A 17078-nucleotide genomic window follows, 5' to 3' on the forward strand; every position below is an offset into this window, starting at 1 on the left:
TTAATGGCTATCTGCTATTATCAAATTTTATAATAACCAAGAACCCCTGTTTTGAACCATTCATATTTGTGTTAATCTGCTGTAATTTTTTCCCAGGATTATGTTGGTGAAACTCCTATTCACAAAGCAGCCCGATCTGGTAGTATGGAGTCTGTAAAGGCCCTTGTGGCTCATGGAGCTCAAATAGAGTAAGTAAGATTTGGGGTTGTTTTTAGTAGGTGTGTGTCTAGTCTAGTTAACTAACATAGATAATATCTGAAATTACTGCTCAAGCTGCAAAAAAACAGAACATTAGGCAGCTTATTTGAGAGAATTTCAATTAGACATGTTAATTAAGTGCTATATCTGTAACATGTCTAGTAATTTTTTTACATTTAAGCAATATCTGTGTCTCATGCGTGAAGCACTGCAGATATTTTAGAGTTGGTCATCTCAGAAAGTACAGTTAGTTATTACCTTGCATTTTTTAATAGTATATAGGTTTATATAGGGAGAAAAATCTGCTTGTCAGAATAGAACTATAGACATATTCATTACTTTTTGGAAGTGAGTTCTGTTTTTGTACTTAAACCTTTAAAGAAAAGGTATATGCGCTACAGAAAAATTTAGAAAGTCTCACAAAGGGTGACAACATATAGCATGGACAAATTAGATTCAGAATTCACTAGAAATGTTGAGTAAAAGTTATGTGGCTTAAAATATAAATGACATGATCTTTTTTCTCTTGCAGCTATTCTTGTTATTTAGATAGTATTTTGTATCTTAATCTGATGTATAAACTTTTTTTTAGTGAAATAAAAGTTCTTTGCTTATTTAACCCTTTGGTTTCCATTTAATGATTCTGCTTATACTGAAACTTAACTGACAGATGCCTTAAATTCTCTTATGCTATTTATTATGTATTCAGCACAATGATCTTGCTAAAATCTATCTTCAGTTTAACTATTTCCGTAAAAGCTTTTGAATTTGTAAAACTTGGATCTTACCTGATACTTGGTAAGTTTTCTTTTCCCCTACCCCTTAAGACTGCAGTTTAAAGTTTTCAGATGTTGATGCCTACATTGAATCCATACTTGGAAGGATCAAAAAATTTTCTTCACTATTTTGATCATTTTACCTAGAACCATAAAGAAGGATTTCTTCTTGAGAGTCCCATTCAAATAAATGATTTAAGTAAGATTTTGGGAGTAAAACAAATTAGGTGAATACAACAATTTTTGACTTGGGTAAGTTTTGTCTTCTAGAATGCAGAACATTTCAGGTTGTTGCTTGCTTTACTTTCAGACATCACCTTATTCAATAAAATGTGTATGAATATTCATTATTTACATCGGCAGCTAGCTTTTATATGGTCTTCCATAAGTGATCAGACTTTAGAGCAGGTCTGCACAACATAAAACTTGTGAACCAGTTGCACTACCTTCTTAACTATATGCAACTACCTAAGGAAATTCCAAATACTTATTTTTCTCCAGCTCTTTCCCACCTCTTTATGGGAACACCTAAGGACCAGACAACACAAGTGCTTAAATATGCACTTTGAGGCATGCTTCCCACTGGAACAATTCATGGACTTCACTGTGACTGTCTTGCACACCTCCATGAAGAGAATCAATAATATGTAATGTTTTTGTTCATTTCCGATGTGCTACTAGTAATTATGACCCATTTAAACAACAACAACAAAAATTTAGTAAAGTTGGGTGAAAATTAGTATGCTGATGCCCACGTACTAAAAGATTCTTCAGTATCCCTTCAGTGATGTAGAAGACCCTAGTTCTAAGTAACAGCATTGTCTTCACTTGGCAGCTGAGGACAGTTGGTAATGCCTGAGGACACAATCCTAAGCAGGTCTACTCAGAAGTAAGTCCTGTTGTGTTCAGTGGTACTTACTCCCAGGAAAGCGAGGTTAGGATTGCAGACCGAGTCTCATTTTTCAGAAGCATAAGGAATAATCTAATGAATAGAAAAATGCTGAATAATAAGATAATTATTCAATAATTGGATAATTAGAAGACCAATAATTAGCTGAAACAGCTTTCATGTGTTACTAATACATATTACAAACTAGTATGTATTATACGCATGCTAATACGTAATACAAATTAGAGGACTAATTTGACTTCAGCTTGTACAGTTTATTCTTCTCAGCCATGTGCACACAGTAATAGGATATATTCTCTAGACCAGGGGTGCCCAAACCCTGGCCCTGGGGCCACTTGCAGCCCTTGAGGCCTCTCAATGCGGTCCTCAGGGAGTTCCCAGTCTCCAATGGCCCTCTGGAGATTTGTTGGAGTCCTCTCTGGCCCAAAGCAACTGATCTCAGTGTGAGGGCGACTGTTTGACCTGTCACGTGAGTTGTGGGATGAGGGCTGCCTCTACTGCTTGCTGTTTCATGTCTGTGATGCAGTAGCAGCAGCAAAGGAAAGGCCAGCCTTGCTTTGTGCAAGGCCTTTTATAGGCCTTGAGTTATTGCAAGACCTTCATTCATATAAGTTCCATCTCGAAAATATTCATTTATGTAAATTTATTCAAATTTGAAATGTAAATTTTTTTCCCTGGCCCCTGACACAGTGTCTGACAGCTGATGTTGCCCTCCTGCCAAAAACTTTGGGCACCCCTGCTCTAGACCAGCGTTTTTCAACCTTTTTCATCTCAGGGCACACTGACAAGGTGCTAAAATTGTCAAGGCACACCATCCATTTTTGGTAATTGACAAGGCACACCATATTGCTGGTTCAGGGATAACATCCCCCAATCGCCCTACTAATAAATGACCCTCCCCCAAATTCCCATGGCACACCTGAAGACCATTCGTGGCACACCAGTGGTTGAAAATAGCTGCTCTAGGCTATTACAGGACTGTCAAGGGTGCAGAAAATATGTAGTAGAAGTTAATAGAAAACTGTGTATATGGCATATGTTTAAAGTGTGGTGAGCTTTATGTTCACTTTTTTTGCTGTATTTTAGCAGTCTTATTGATAACTCCCTAATACATTCAATAGTTTTGAGATAATGTATTAAATGATATCATAAAGTTTAGCTGCATCAAATTCTAGTAACAAAAATCAAAATATCAATCCCTGTCTAAATAGCAAAGAATTGTGCAGAAGCCATTAGCAAATGTATACACAGATAGGAGAACCCACGAGTATGAGCAGAGTACTCATGCAATCATCATATTTATAAAGCAACTAAAATTTTTCAGAACTGTATAAAAATTAGAAATAACGCTGTTCCTGGTCCTCATGCTTGCAATCTAAAACCTTGCAATCTAAAGACTTAAAGCAGGAATTTTTTTCTTTTCCTGTTCTCCAGTTAGTCTGTTGCTGTCAGAGACTAAGGGCCCAATCCTATGGTGCCCAGTGCTGGCACTGCATTTGGAGTGCCAGGTATGGCAAAAGAGCTATAAAGCACTGGGCCTCTGTGCTGGGAGGACACCAGTAAGGAGAGCCAGCTGGTAAGTTCCCCTGCTGGGTAATGGGAAGGATTTTCAGGGCGGGGGAAGACAGGGAGAGGGCAAAACTGGTGAAAAGAGGGTGGGGCGGAGGGTAGATTGGGCCTGGAAGGGGACAGGGATGGCAGCAGAGGTTGCTGCTGAATCCTATCCCTCCTCCTTAGCCAAGGAGCCCAACATGGTTCTCCTCAGTTCTGTGCCAGCACAGGAGCTGGCACAGATCTGAAGAGACCTATTGGAGCCAGCGGAGTTCTACATGGCATAGGGGAACTGATGTTTCCTTACCCCAAGGAGGCTCCAGCAGCTGCTCTGGTCCCACAGGATTCAGCAGCAGCCATTTTGGCACCACTGTACCACGTGGTGCCATGGCCGCATAGGATTGGGCTGCTGAGAGAGACCGGTCACTTGGATGTTGGGCCAGGCAGCTGAGCCTTTGATCTCTTTTTGTGCTGAACTGCAAGAATGGTGAAGAGGAATGGAATTCAAATCCTTAATTTCAGATGTTTAAAAACTGCTAGTGAAAACCATAAACAAAAAGCATGGCTACCCTCTGATGCTTACACTAATACCCTCCATGATTTAAGTGGCCAAAGACAAGGGAACCTCAAATCTTACCAATACTGACAGCAGAACATGGTAGTTGCAAATGAACTTTCCTGAGTAGCCAGAACAGGAAAGCTAAAAGCCCTGGAACAAAGTTTCTCTCCCTCCCCCCTTTTCTAGTACAAATGGGTTTGTAACACCAAAAACTTCAATTGTGTGCACGTGCACTTGGGTGTAAGTCCCACTAAATGCATTATGACTTCTGTGAAATGTAGTACATAAAAGCTGTTTCAGCTAGTTACTTATTGATCTGCTGTGACATACTCTTCATGTAATAACAAACAGGAAATAAGACCCAGTTGTCTGCTTGCTGAATTAGATTTGAAAGTGGGGAAAAGTTGCCATCTTCTTTTGCAAATTGTGCAATGTGGGAAACAAGCAGATAGCGTCTTTGGGAATGTTCTGTACAGAAATCTGACTCAGCCTTGTACTGAGCATTTGTAGGTTTTTAAAAAATGTTTGAAGAAATGTTGCACATGTGCTGGAAACCTGATGCATATCGGAAGTGAGCACCTGTTTTGCTTGAGGACAGCTTCCATTGACTGCATATGTTTGGCTATATCAGCAGGTTTGCAAGTTTTTCATAAGTGTTCTGTGTTGGAACAGTTTCAAAACGCTATAAATCTTACAAGTTGGGCTATACGCACGCCTGGTTTAGATGATTGTCAAAATCCTGATATAGAGTCTGTTAACACTATGATAAGGCAAGTTGAAAGCTGTGGACCGTCCCCCCCCCCCCTGCACATAAACAGATATGCACATAAGGTATTTTCTTCCAGTTCACATAAGCTTGCTAAGAATATCTGGGTTAGAGGTTATTTCTCACATTAATGCTGGAAGCAGACCTTACATGTACACATAGAGTAGTTCTTCAGGACTACTACTACTACTGTTTACCTGCTTTATGGACTCTCTCCCTCTCTCCAGGCATAGAATATCTAGGACCCTTCTAGCTGCAAAGTGTAATGTCTTGCAGAACTGGATGAACAAACATTATTCATCAGTGGACTGAGCAGTTATTTTCCCTTGCTCTGTTTGAAATTATTATGTATAGTTGGATTCAGAAATTGGACACTTGCACATGGATATGTTTGCATGTTTCTTCAATCTTAGTAACTGGATGCTTGCTCCTCTCATCAGATCAGTGGACTCTTCTGTGTGTAAGGTATGAAGAGGCAAGTTCTCCTCTCCAATTTCTCTTCCCCCATTTTTTCCTGCTAGATGTTTGTTTTATAGTGGATGTTTTAAAAATCTTTTAAAAGAAGAAAAATGCACCATGGTATTGAGTATAGTAAACAATCCTGCCTTCTACTTGGACTTATATGCACTCCCCTCTCTTCTGCATTCCAGAGAGGAGATTAAAAGCCTCCTTTCTTGCTTTTGAATAATCAGAGATACAGATAGAGCACCACAGTAACTCAACCGAAGGTCAGGGGAAACTCTTCCCCCTTACCCCCTGGTAAGCCACTGCAGCCCCTTCTGAGGTGGCACAAGTTCGAGGAGTGGAGCAGCTTGAAGCTTGAAGCTGCTCCACACTGCTTGGGGAACAGGATTGGGATCCAACATAACTGCTGGGTTCCAGCCCCACCTCTCGCTCACCACCTGCCCACTCCCAGGGCTGCCCACCGCCCACCCTGCCCCAGAGCACCTCCTCATCCTCCCCAGACCCCTGCGTCGGCTGATGCAAAGCTCTGTCTCTCTGTTGGCGTGGAGGCTGAATTCAGCCTCTGCAGGATGGTACGCCTCCACGCGCCAGCCTAACCGACTCATGAGGATGCGCGCAATCCCAAGGGCACCGCAGGATTGTGCCCTAAATGTTATTTAAAACTATAAAAGTAAAAACTAGTGTGTTGTGAATATTCTTATCAACTATTTTTTAATTAAGTTGTACACTACTTGGAGCATTAGAAAAGCAGTGTAGAAATCTTTTAAATAAATAGTTTGCAAGTTTTATTTTTATCTACTTTTGTTGTTATAATGCAAATTACAGCACGATCCAAACTCCAGCATTGGCTAGCCATAGGCGTCATGAACATGCCATAAAGCATGTTCACAGCACCTGGAGAGTAGGCTGTGTCATATTCAAAGCCCCGGCTGCCGGCACAGGGGCATGGGGAGGAAGGTGGGGAGTGGATCAAGCCCAGGAGGGGGACAGGATTGACGAAGGCCTCCACTGTATTCTAACCCCCTGTCCCGTCTCCCTTCCAATGCCGTCTCCCTTCCAATGCCCACTTTTTGGCTAATTAACACCTCCTCCAAAAAATGACAACTGCAGTGTGCAAAGAAACGACAGAACACCCTTATCAGTTTGAGAGCAATTAACAAGATTTATTGCTACATAAATACTCCCTGGTAATTCCTCTTCCCTTCCCCCAAAACTTCACTTAGCTTAGGAGGTAAAGGTTAGAAGCATCTAGTGCAAGTCCATAGCAGCTTCAAAGCAAAGTCCAATAGAATCTTCCCAGTGGCAATCCAGCAGTGTCCCTGCATTTGTCCTTGGATGGGTCCAATGCAGATATATCCAACAGAGTCCCAGCATCCCTCAATTTCCTCATGTTCCTTCTGGGGCTGCTTTTATTCCTGCAGAGTCCCTTCTATCCAAAATGAGGCTCAGGTGTGAGTCACCTCTTCAGTTCATGCCCATCAAAGTCTCTATGACTCCAATCACTAGCCCTGTCCTTTCCCAGAGCTGTCAACGAGCTGTCAAAACATGGGAATCACTGTCAACACCACATCATCTGCCCAGTGATCTCCTGATCTTCCATTACAGTCCCATGGGGTAGGCTGGAGTGTTACTTGGAGTAAGGGGAAAAATATTCCCTTAACCCAAAGAGATCTCCAGTCATCTCCTAACCTGCACTGGATACAGTGCAGGCCATGCCACCTGGCTGTGCCAGTACAGGTTAGGCTTGAGGTGTTAGTAAGAAATATGCTCAAAACTATGTTAGCAAGATGGGTTAATTCCACAGTAGGTCTGTAGGTCATTGGTTTGGAGGGTCAGTCTATCAGTGGAGCTCTCCTTTATTGAAATAGGTTCTTCACAAGTTTAGGAATGAATCATTAAAAAGGTGACAAGAGCATAGAGGAAGATGTGAGAGTTCTATGACTCAACTGTAGTTTTAAAATATAGGATCTTAAAATGAGGGTACTCTCATTAAACGCCTGAGGCAGCTGTTGTAGCATTTTGGGTTAATTTTAGGCATCCACACTCTGAAAACTGAGGCTCAGAATTAGTCCTACTACTTGATTTCTGTTATGTGCAAATATGAAGCAGACTTTAGCAGTGCAAAGTCTTTATTGCCTCATATTTTTGTCTAAACTCACTTGGTTTGCTTCATTGAAAAGTATTCATTCAAGGAATTAAAATTAACTTTAAATAAAAAGGTACAAATTAGAGTATCATACAGTGTCTGTTGAAGCCCTGCACTGAATTGGCCTTGATTTCCTGTGGAGGTTAGTTTTAAGCATGAGCTAAAATATTATTGGTAATGTTGATGAAAAATTAACAAGATGTGTTCTTACATCTGATATTATTCAGGCAGGTGAATACAGATCTGGGATAATGGGAACACATGGACATAAAACTGGATCATACCATATACATTGCCCTGAGCTCCTTGAAGGGACATATATGTAAGGTTTCATTGTCATGCTCATGATGTGAAATCTTGTCGTTCAATAAGTGTATCTACCACTGTAACTTTATAATTGAAATATTGGTGTCAGAATATAAGCATCTTGCTTTTTATTGTATTTTTATGTAATACTGTACAAATAAAATTCTTAAACATTTAATTGGAAATGGAAATTGCCATGATATTTTAAATCTGCTCCTCTAATAAGAATTGATCCAGCAACTCTGAAATAAGAGGATTAAAAGTAATTTAAACTAAGTTACTGTGTTGCTTTCCCGAATAGCTGGTTGGATCTCTGAGCTGTATATGTTTAATAGGAAGCAATGATAAATGTGCCCCTTTGAAAAATTCTTTGATATGTTTGTGGTATTTACCTTCTCATTTTAGCTGCAGCATATTCTGTGCACAATATGCCCAACAGCCATAAACATGGTTGTCCATTTACTTTGGTTCACTGTTCGTGGACACGTGAAGAAGGGAAGCAGGTGGTCCTATGTCCTCATATCAGTAAAAGGTTTGAGGTGTAACTTTGTGATGTGGGTACATATTTTTGGATTGTCCATAGTAAAGTTTTTTAATTACAAAAAACAAGAGCTGTACAATGACAAATATGTTAGTTGTAAACATCTTACCTTCTACTAGCACATACCTGTATACAGTTTTTGGTGTCATGTTTTTATTTTGCCATTCTAGCATAATATTTAGTTATACTAAATATAAATAACTTATAAGATCTTAATTTTTATAGTCTTATCTAAAATGTTTCAGCAGATAAGTTTGCATTGGATAAAGAGGAAAAGGTACATAGTCTGCCAATACCTCTTGCAGATGGAAGTCATGGTCTTCTACTCAATCTAGAGTCTCTGTCCATAGTCTTGTATCTCTTCCTTGCATCTTCAAGTTTTCAAGGATACCTTCATCGTACAACCACTTCAAAGTGGTTCAGTCTTGTGCTTTATTTTATGGGGTGGTGGAAATTAAGAACAAGGAGGAGTTTCATATATTTTTCTCTGTGGACAGCACTAACATGATTATTATACTTTGACATTAAAATTATAGGAAAGGAAGTAAATTGCATATAAAAGAAGGAAGGCACTTAATGTGCTTTTTGTTGTCCAGGATGTTGTCCAGGATCTCACTACTGCTGCTGTTGGAATTTCTCACTAAGGTTCAGAATTTAAACGGAGGTCTGTAAGAATCTTTTCCAAAAACTAGGTTTTGTGTAGTACATTTAAGCAGTGATGGATAATGAAAAGAATTAAAGCATACTTTTTAAATTCAAAGAATATTGAAGTACCAAGAGAGTATAGCAGCACTGAATATCGGAATGTCTAACATTTAAATTGTTGGGTGTTGCTGTGACCACCAGTTTTCAATTCTTGGTTGCCAAGATGAAGAGACCTTGAGGAGGATGGAATACATAAACTCAGTTATACTTGAATCATTTTAAGCCATTGGTTTTTTTTGCTAACCATCATTTAGAACGCAAACCATTGTCTGAGTTTCCAAATATATGTTAAGTATACAATCAAGTTAGATTCTTGTCTGCTTTAGCTTTTCAGTCCTTTCAGCAATCAGCATAACTTTGTAACTGCACAGTCTTTATGCATGTCTACTCAGAAGTAAGTCCCATTGTATTCTGTGGGTTTACTTCCAGGAAAGTTATAGGATTATAGCCTTTGTTCACTCTTGTTTCTACAGTGTAGGAGTCTGGAGGCAAAGCATCATACCATACTATTTTGTAAGCCCTTTCATAGTTTACCAGAACATAATTTCTCTTGTGGCTAATTTGGTTTCCTAGTTCATACAGTGCTTAATTCTGTTCATAAAATTTCATTATTATGCAGTTATTTAGATATTTGAAAGCATGATATTTGTTTATAATATCATTCTTCTCTTTGGCAGAGCATTCCATGCAATAACATACAGATGAAATTCAGTAAGCAAATAAGCTTTTTCAGTATTGTAGACTTAAGGCACTTCTTCCCATAGCATTTCCATTTTAGTTGACCCCTTGGATTATCTTGATACTTCTTAAATATTGGAAAGTCAAATTCTTGTGCTTCTAGTTCTGTGCAAACATTTAAAAAATTTGAATGAGGTAGCATTGTAGTGTCGCGTCAATGTCAGAGGACTTGCAGGTGAAGATTGACAAACCAGTCTTAATTGGAGAGAGTCTGGTGTTTGTTGGGATTAGATTAGTACGCTAAGTATAGTCATAAGCTTTGGAAAAATCTGCACTGAGATTGTGCCACAGCCAAGGAAATAGCATCTCTTCAGCAGATTGACCTTGCCTTGCTAAAAGTAGGTGGGGGTAGGAATTATGGTAGAGAATAATGGAGAATGTGCAGAACTGTTAGGCAATAAAGAGGAGAGAAATAAGGCATATACTGCTGACAGGATGAATGACCCAGCTTAAGTGGTGGGTAATGGGGTAGGTAGGTTGCATGACCACATCCATCGCACAGCCTAATGAGAATCTTCAAAGCGTAGTGTCTGTTTTATACTAAAGTGCCAGTTGTAGCTGTGAAAGACAAGCAACTCATATCAAATTACAAAATCTGCATACATCAGAATGCATCTGTTCAAACTGTCTTAAACTTAAAAGTCTGAGAATTTTTCACCACAGAATTCTGGAGATTATATGTAGATCCAGATAAGAAGCCCTGTAGTATTATAGAATTTAGCTAGTTCATTAGAACTGTTTTGCTACTGAGCTGCATCAACAGTTTCATTTCTAAAAGGCCAAGAGAGAAGGATGCACTATTTACCTTATTACTAGTATAGACCTAGGGTTATAAATAGATCCAAGGTCCCCAAAGGAAGAGAGGTAATGGAATACACTTGCAGGAGTTAGGCTTCCCTGTGGAAATATCCACACAAACAACACAGTCTTCAGCTGTATCTGATTTGATTCCATTTGTTACTGGGATTAAACAACCTTAAATCCAAAGTGTTTGAAATGGAGAGAAGCAAGTTCATTTTCTTCAAACTGACACTTCTATCATTTACAAGTATGCTAATACTAATACAATATATTAGCATAAAAGATTGCCCATGGCTAATATAAGTAAAAACATAATATTCTTTTTGTGGTGAGGGTGACAAGACAAGCAGCATTGTTACTTCTATTACAGAAGAATTTTTGCCGAAAATGTGACATTTTTATTATGGGTAGGAATGAAATGCATATGCAGTGTACAGTGAGCTGTTTTAGTGCTCAACTTTGCCTTCTTAGTGTTTTTGAACAGTCCCTCTGAAGCATAGTTTATTCACCTATGGCGTTTTCAAATCATTTAATTAACTCATTAAGGCATTTTATCTCTTGATTCCTTATAAAAGCAATTACTGTACATTATATCCTATGTCCTCTGTACTATGTGCAGAGGGGGATTCATAAGGCAATTTCCTACTTTAAAAGAGAATTTGTCCATCAATCCAAAATTATGGAAGCTTTCATCTGACTGGAAAAAAAGTGATTGCTTACTTTGTAGTTTAGTATTACAAAAAAATAATCCATTGTAAAAGAATATGCAACAATTAGAAATGGAACACTCTGTGACAGAACCATCTTTGATGTATTCTGATAAAATAATTCATCTGTATCTTCTTCCTCTAGTCACTGAATCAGTCTTTCCAGACCATTTAGTTTTTAATTCTTTGTTCATCTTCTCAAAATTTGGAGCTGCATTTTAATCTGCATCTAATGTATAGATCTCTGGCCCTCTGTTTAGTGGATGTTAATTTTAACCAATAATTAGCACTTCTCAAGTGTCTACTAAGCCAGCCTCTGCCAATTTCTTCTTCAGCGGCTATGTTCTGTAATGGGGTCTGAGCAAAGTTTTATCAGGGGCTACAAAGTTTCTTTTAGGCCCCTTCTCTATTGGATCATAATTTCATATGATCATTGAATTATAATTTCTACCAATTACAATATGTAAAACTATGCAGGCTTACACAAAATGTGAACGCTGATCTTCATGCATTATATGCAAACATTTTCTGAGATCTTTGGCTCCTGTGCCCCCTTTTTGACCCAAGGCCCAAATATTATACAGATACTTTATCTTACACTGAAAGTGCAGTACTGAGAAAAAATATAGTTAATTCATGTTGACAGTACTTGGTGGGCTAGGAGATCATCTCTGTCATGTAAGCCTTTGAGCATTTCGGTATAGGCAGCTTCTTGATCTAGTTGAGCCATATTTGTTTAGGACAATACAGTTAAGCATCTCCTTTGTTCTCTTTTTTTATAGGGCTTGTTAAAAGGACTGAGAACACTTACACTTAACCATGGCTTTAGAAAGAACAATTTTCAGGAATAATAGAAATAATATACAGTCAGAAAATTCATTCCTTGAAACATCCGCTATTCTCATATTGCTTGGTGCTTTTGATTAACACTTAACTCTCTCCTTTGGAAGAAAAATTTCTCCCCCTCCCAGGGAAAAAAATATTTTGAAGGGAAACCTTATTTCTCTGTTGTATTCTGCAATCCATGTCAGTTTAAAGATCAATAGAGGAAACAGTGGAGGATTTTAGCAGGAATGTGCAGTATGTGGGCAGCAGGTGAGGCAGAACGACCCCATTGTTGTCTATAGAAAAGCAGTGCAGCTGCCCTGCCTGCTTACATTTGAGGAGGCTCTCCTTACACCTGAGAAAGTGTAAGGAGAGCCTCCTTGGATGTAAGCAGGTAGGGTAGCTGCAGTGCTTTTCTGCAGACAACAACAGGGCAGTTCTGCCTCACCTGCCACCTCACCACACATCCCTGGGTTTTAGTACAACATGGTATTCTGGCATAAAGCATATTGGGAGGCAACAAAACTAAGGGAGGGACGACACCCCTGTTTAAACTAGAAAACTGTTAGTACTATTGGCCTTGTCTATCAGATCAGGATCAGAATTCATAGATCTTCGTAAGGCAGAGAGTGGAAGCAAAGAAAAATTTGGCAGACCTTTATATTAGGTCATAGATATTTTAAGATCTCTAGTTTCTATCAGTGTGAAATTAAAATGTGGCACCAAAACATCTATGTATGCAGTACATTGTGTGCAACCTTCTGGAGAGGATTTTCTCATCTGTCTTTTGGTATCTGTTAACCACTATTTCAAGATCATTTTGTTGTGTGTTCTATTTTTGGATGCCAAAGGGTTAAAATGTTAAGTGTCTTAAAATTTTTGCACAGCAGCCTTAGGCTGATGTCTGAGGATCCTCTGGGGGGGTGGGAAAAACTTTTCTCACTACAGGAATACTGTAGCAAGATTGCTTTATTCTTTAATCCCATGTTTTAGCTACTTTTTCATGTAGGCATAGTTAGCAATTCATTTTAGATGCAATTTTACCAAATTTTAAAGTAACAAGAAGCCATGAATTGACAATTTGTTTCTAGTACTATCATGTTTACATTTCAGAGAACTGACAGGATTACATTGGCTTCAGGATGAAAATCCGTGCTTGAGAGTCGGTGCTTGAGTCAGGCGCGCTGTCTCATTGTTAAGGTGGTCACATGATGATGGCTTAATGATAATGAAATATGTGCTACAGCACTTTATGTATGTTAATATAACTTTTTAATCTTAATGTTGCCTGCAAATATGTGATCCCTTATGATGTAAGTTTCCTGTTTTTATGCACCATTGCCCGTTTTTTAAATCAAAGAGAAGATTCTGAAACTATAAAAACTACACATGTCAATGTTTTACAGCTACGTAATTCGAATTGACTTGATTTTTTCAAGTAATCCTAGAAAGGGGGAGCATTCCATATAGAAACTGCTGAAACTGCCACAGGTGCTTCTCCGAAAACCTTACAGTTGTGGCATTGAATGTTCAGTATCGCTTCCTTTCTGCACACAAGGCATACTGTTGAGGTATTTGTTGCGGTGATTGGTTTTAATGCTAATCTAGGAATTCAGATATAGAATATATAGATTTTGCATGCTTTTGTTTACCCTAATTACAGTATATCTTTTATTTGTAAACTAACAATATATAAGCTTCAGAATTTTAAATGGGAATATTTAAATTAAGAACCAAGGTTTAGTTTTTTAGATTGTCTCATGGCATTTAATGAAGAAATATTTTTCAGTTGCAGATACTGCAGCAATTACTCTCAATTACTTTAGGGGGCTATTTCCAAATATGACTTAGTTTAAAAAGTAGTTTTAAGTAGACTTATGTTTTGTTCAAAGTATGTGACATTATAAGTGGATGACACTTTAAGGTTATCAGTGGCTCATCTCACAATAGTATTAATCTCTTTTCCATCAAATAGATAACATGCAGGCTAGGTTCCTGTTTTTCATTACCTAGTTTGTTCAGACACTTTAAAAAAAGACTGTTTTACTATGCATAGTATATTTACCAACCTACCAGGATGTGTTTTTTGAATGTTCAGTCATTACTTGATGTAGTTTTATCAAAATTTTTGCTTTTTGTCCATTTTGGGTTCTTTTTAAATAATTTGCTTCATCCTATTGGAAATACCCTGAGAAGCCTATTCTATCACTTGCATAGAATGGTGAGTCTTTTCCTTATGTCACATTATTGCAAAAAAAAAAAAAAGTCATGTAAACCTAACAGAGTTATTTGTTGCCACTTTGGATTCTTGAAGTGAAAGCTAACATCATATGTAGCATAAGGTTTAATTCCTGTTGTTGTCAAGGAGAATCTACTTGATAACTTTAGTGGGAGTTGGATCTGCTCACAAACCAGTATCTGGGAGCACTGCATAGTTTGTATTCTTAAAAGATTGTATGCTGCATCATTGCCATCCTTTAATAGCTGGTTTATGCTATTACAACAGTCTCAAATGAATCATGGTCTTAGAATGGATGTCATGGTGGCACAGCTAAGTGGCAACTCAAAACAGAAGAGAGAAACCCACAGAAGAAGAGACTGCTTGTCAAGACTATCCTAATAGTGAAGATTCTGGAAGCAGCACATTGTACAAGAGGAAAATGAATGAGGCAAAGGGGGAGGAATCTACTATGTTACCGTTAGTACTGCAAAAAAGGTATACATGTACATATTAAGGAGCAGAAGATAAAAGCTTTTAACTCAAATATTTGAAATTTAATCATGTATCATACAAAAACATGTATAAATAGCTAGAAACAAAAGCTTTTGGATTACTTATCTCCGTCAAACGGACCTTTCCCATTAGCAATGATACATCTTAACTCTCCCACATGCCCTGAAAACACTTATCTTCCTGTACTTATCCCATTAGGCTCTGGAATACTGCCTTAGTCTAAAACGTTCTAGTCAAGCTTTGTTAAAAGTCTGAAATATTGTGTTCATCTGCAGTAGTCTTCCTAATAAACCTATATATAATCATTGCTCTGGGCTGCAGGGCAAAAGTTACAGCATCTCCCATAGAAGTTCATTACTGGAACCTTCTCATTGTTCTTGTAGATTCACTTTTATTCTACTTGGTATAGTAGATAGGCCACAAAGGAACCAGAACTTTAGTGAGATTTATCCTGTATGAAGTGTTCTCTTCACTCCTTGTTGTGGAAAAAGAAAACCTCAATACTGCTTTAAGAAACACAGATGTAAAATTCTTTGCGTCACTGCCTCTACATCTTTTCTACAGCAGTCTGAAGCTCAGATTAGTTCAGTTTTTTATGCAGTGCTACTGATAACATCTGTTTCTTCAATAGGATTTTTAAAATATGAAACCACCCTTCTGCTATTGAATTAAATTATCCATTCAGTCGTGTCCAACCCTTGGCCATGAGCCAGCCCTCTTCATGATTTCTTCTGCTATCTCAGGAGTTAAAATGGGGAAACCTGTAATTACTTAAAAGGATCTTTGGGCAGGACAATTTTCCAAACTTGGTTTTTCTGAATGACAAGTAAATTCTTATACTTCTTAAGGCATACTTTTTCATTAGGTTTCAAGTTCTGCTATACCAAAATAATGTTCTTCATTGTGTCTGCATCTCATGTAGAGGAGGCTTTGACAATGCATACAACTGGCCTCAAAAGCTTCTAGATTTTATTATTCTGCCCTTGAATGAGGAAGCCCCATGCACACTACACGACTCTCAGTGCCTTGATTTTTCTTAATGAGACCAAATTCTGCCTTTAAATAGGTCTTCTGATTTCCCATACTAAACTAATATTCTAGATTGTTAACTTTTTGGTGCAAATGTATATATCACTGATCCATATTCATTAGCACATGATACATATTTAAAAAATTTTTTATTCTGCCTTTATAGCCTGCCTTTCCCATCTACATCTGGAAGACCCCAAAGTGACTTACAGTATTTTTATTTTCTACATAAGTAGTAGTTACTGCTCTTGTATGAATCATCTAGTTTCTAGCATTCAGTCTGATAACATTTGTTTCATACTTGCCATCTTATTTTTGGGTTGGTGTAGGAAAAAAACTGTTCTGATTCTTAGAGAGGGAACAAATGAAAAGAATTTCTATTCCATTCTGTCCCTGAAGGATCTCTTGCTTTTCTTATAAGCTCCTTTGTCAAAATTCCCAGATGGTATAGCCTTCATGTTGACATCAGATACTGTTTTCTTTGTAGAAAATGAGGGAACCCAGTTGTGGTTATAAGACAAGAAAAAAATCAAAAAGGTCTTTCAGTTATTTGATATCCAATTCTCTCTCACTAACTCAGCATGATCTATAGCAGTTAATTAGTTCAGTCCAGTCCCATGGACTTCAATTTTGGGTTTAGCATGGTTTTGGTGGCCATTTTTCCACTGAGAATTTCATCACCTTTCCTTCTCCTTATACATCCCTCTCCTCTATTAGATTTAGTACTTCTAAATAATATTCTTTAAAAGGTATTTTTAAATAGGCTTTTCTCTCCCCCCATTAGTTCCTCATAATATCTTGAATTTTTGTAATATCCAGTTTTAAAAAAGACATTTATTTACTTTTACTCTTGCTCAGTGATGCATTAAACCATTTGGCTTCCAAATAGACGTCACCAAATTTTTGTTCTTCAATTGAAATTCTTAGTAAACCAAATAAGTCATCTGTAGTTCAGCATGTGCAGATCTACAAACTTCATGGAACTCTCACTAAATACTTGAAAGACCATTCTCAGTTTAAAGATGTTTGCTAGTCTTAAAGTACATGCCTAGAACTTGCTCCTTAAATTTGCTGTTTGACTTTTGGCTTAGTAAAAACTGATCCGACATAGCTATACCCTATAAAGCCAGCAACGATGTTTCCTAAATTCTTGGACAATCTATACCTGAATAAGAGGCATTGTTGCTATATAGAAGCAAACGTATCACTTCTTGATTATATATAATTTTTTCTTTCCTACACCTCCTAAGTCACAAAAAGTTTCACAGCTATCCTTTTCTATTACTTCATGTTTTACTTTATCAGTAGTGTGTAAGAAGCC

At 37.8% G+C, this 17078-nt stretch overlaps 1 protein-coding gene across 1 annotated transcript in view; it reads left to right on the forward strand.

Moving 5' to 3' along the window:
• The window catches only part of ANKRD10 (ankyrin repeat domain 10), a 36551-nt gene that overhangs the window by 11509 nt on the left and 7964 nt on the right, over nucleotides 1-17078 (forward strand). The window contains exon 3 of the mRNA XM_066619494.1: nucleotides 97-188. Within this exon, the coding sequence (XP_066475591.1) occupies nucleotides 97-188 (92 nt within the window). The remainder of the gene's footprint in view (nucleotides 1-96; nucleotides 189-17078) is intronic.

This window comes from Tiliqua scincoides, chromosome 3 (genome assembly GCF_035046505.1).
Source record: "Tiliqua scincoides isolate rTilSci1 chromosome 3, rTilSci1.hap2, whole genome shotgun sequence".
In the NCBI taxonomy this organism is placed as follows: Eukaryota; Metazoa; Chordata; class Lepidosauria; order Squamata; family Scincidae; genus Tiliqua; species Tiliqua scincoides.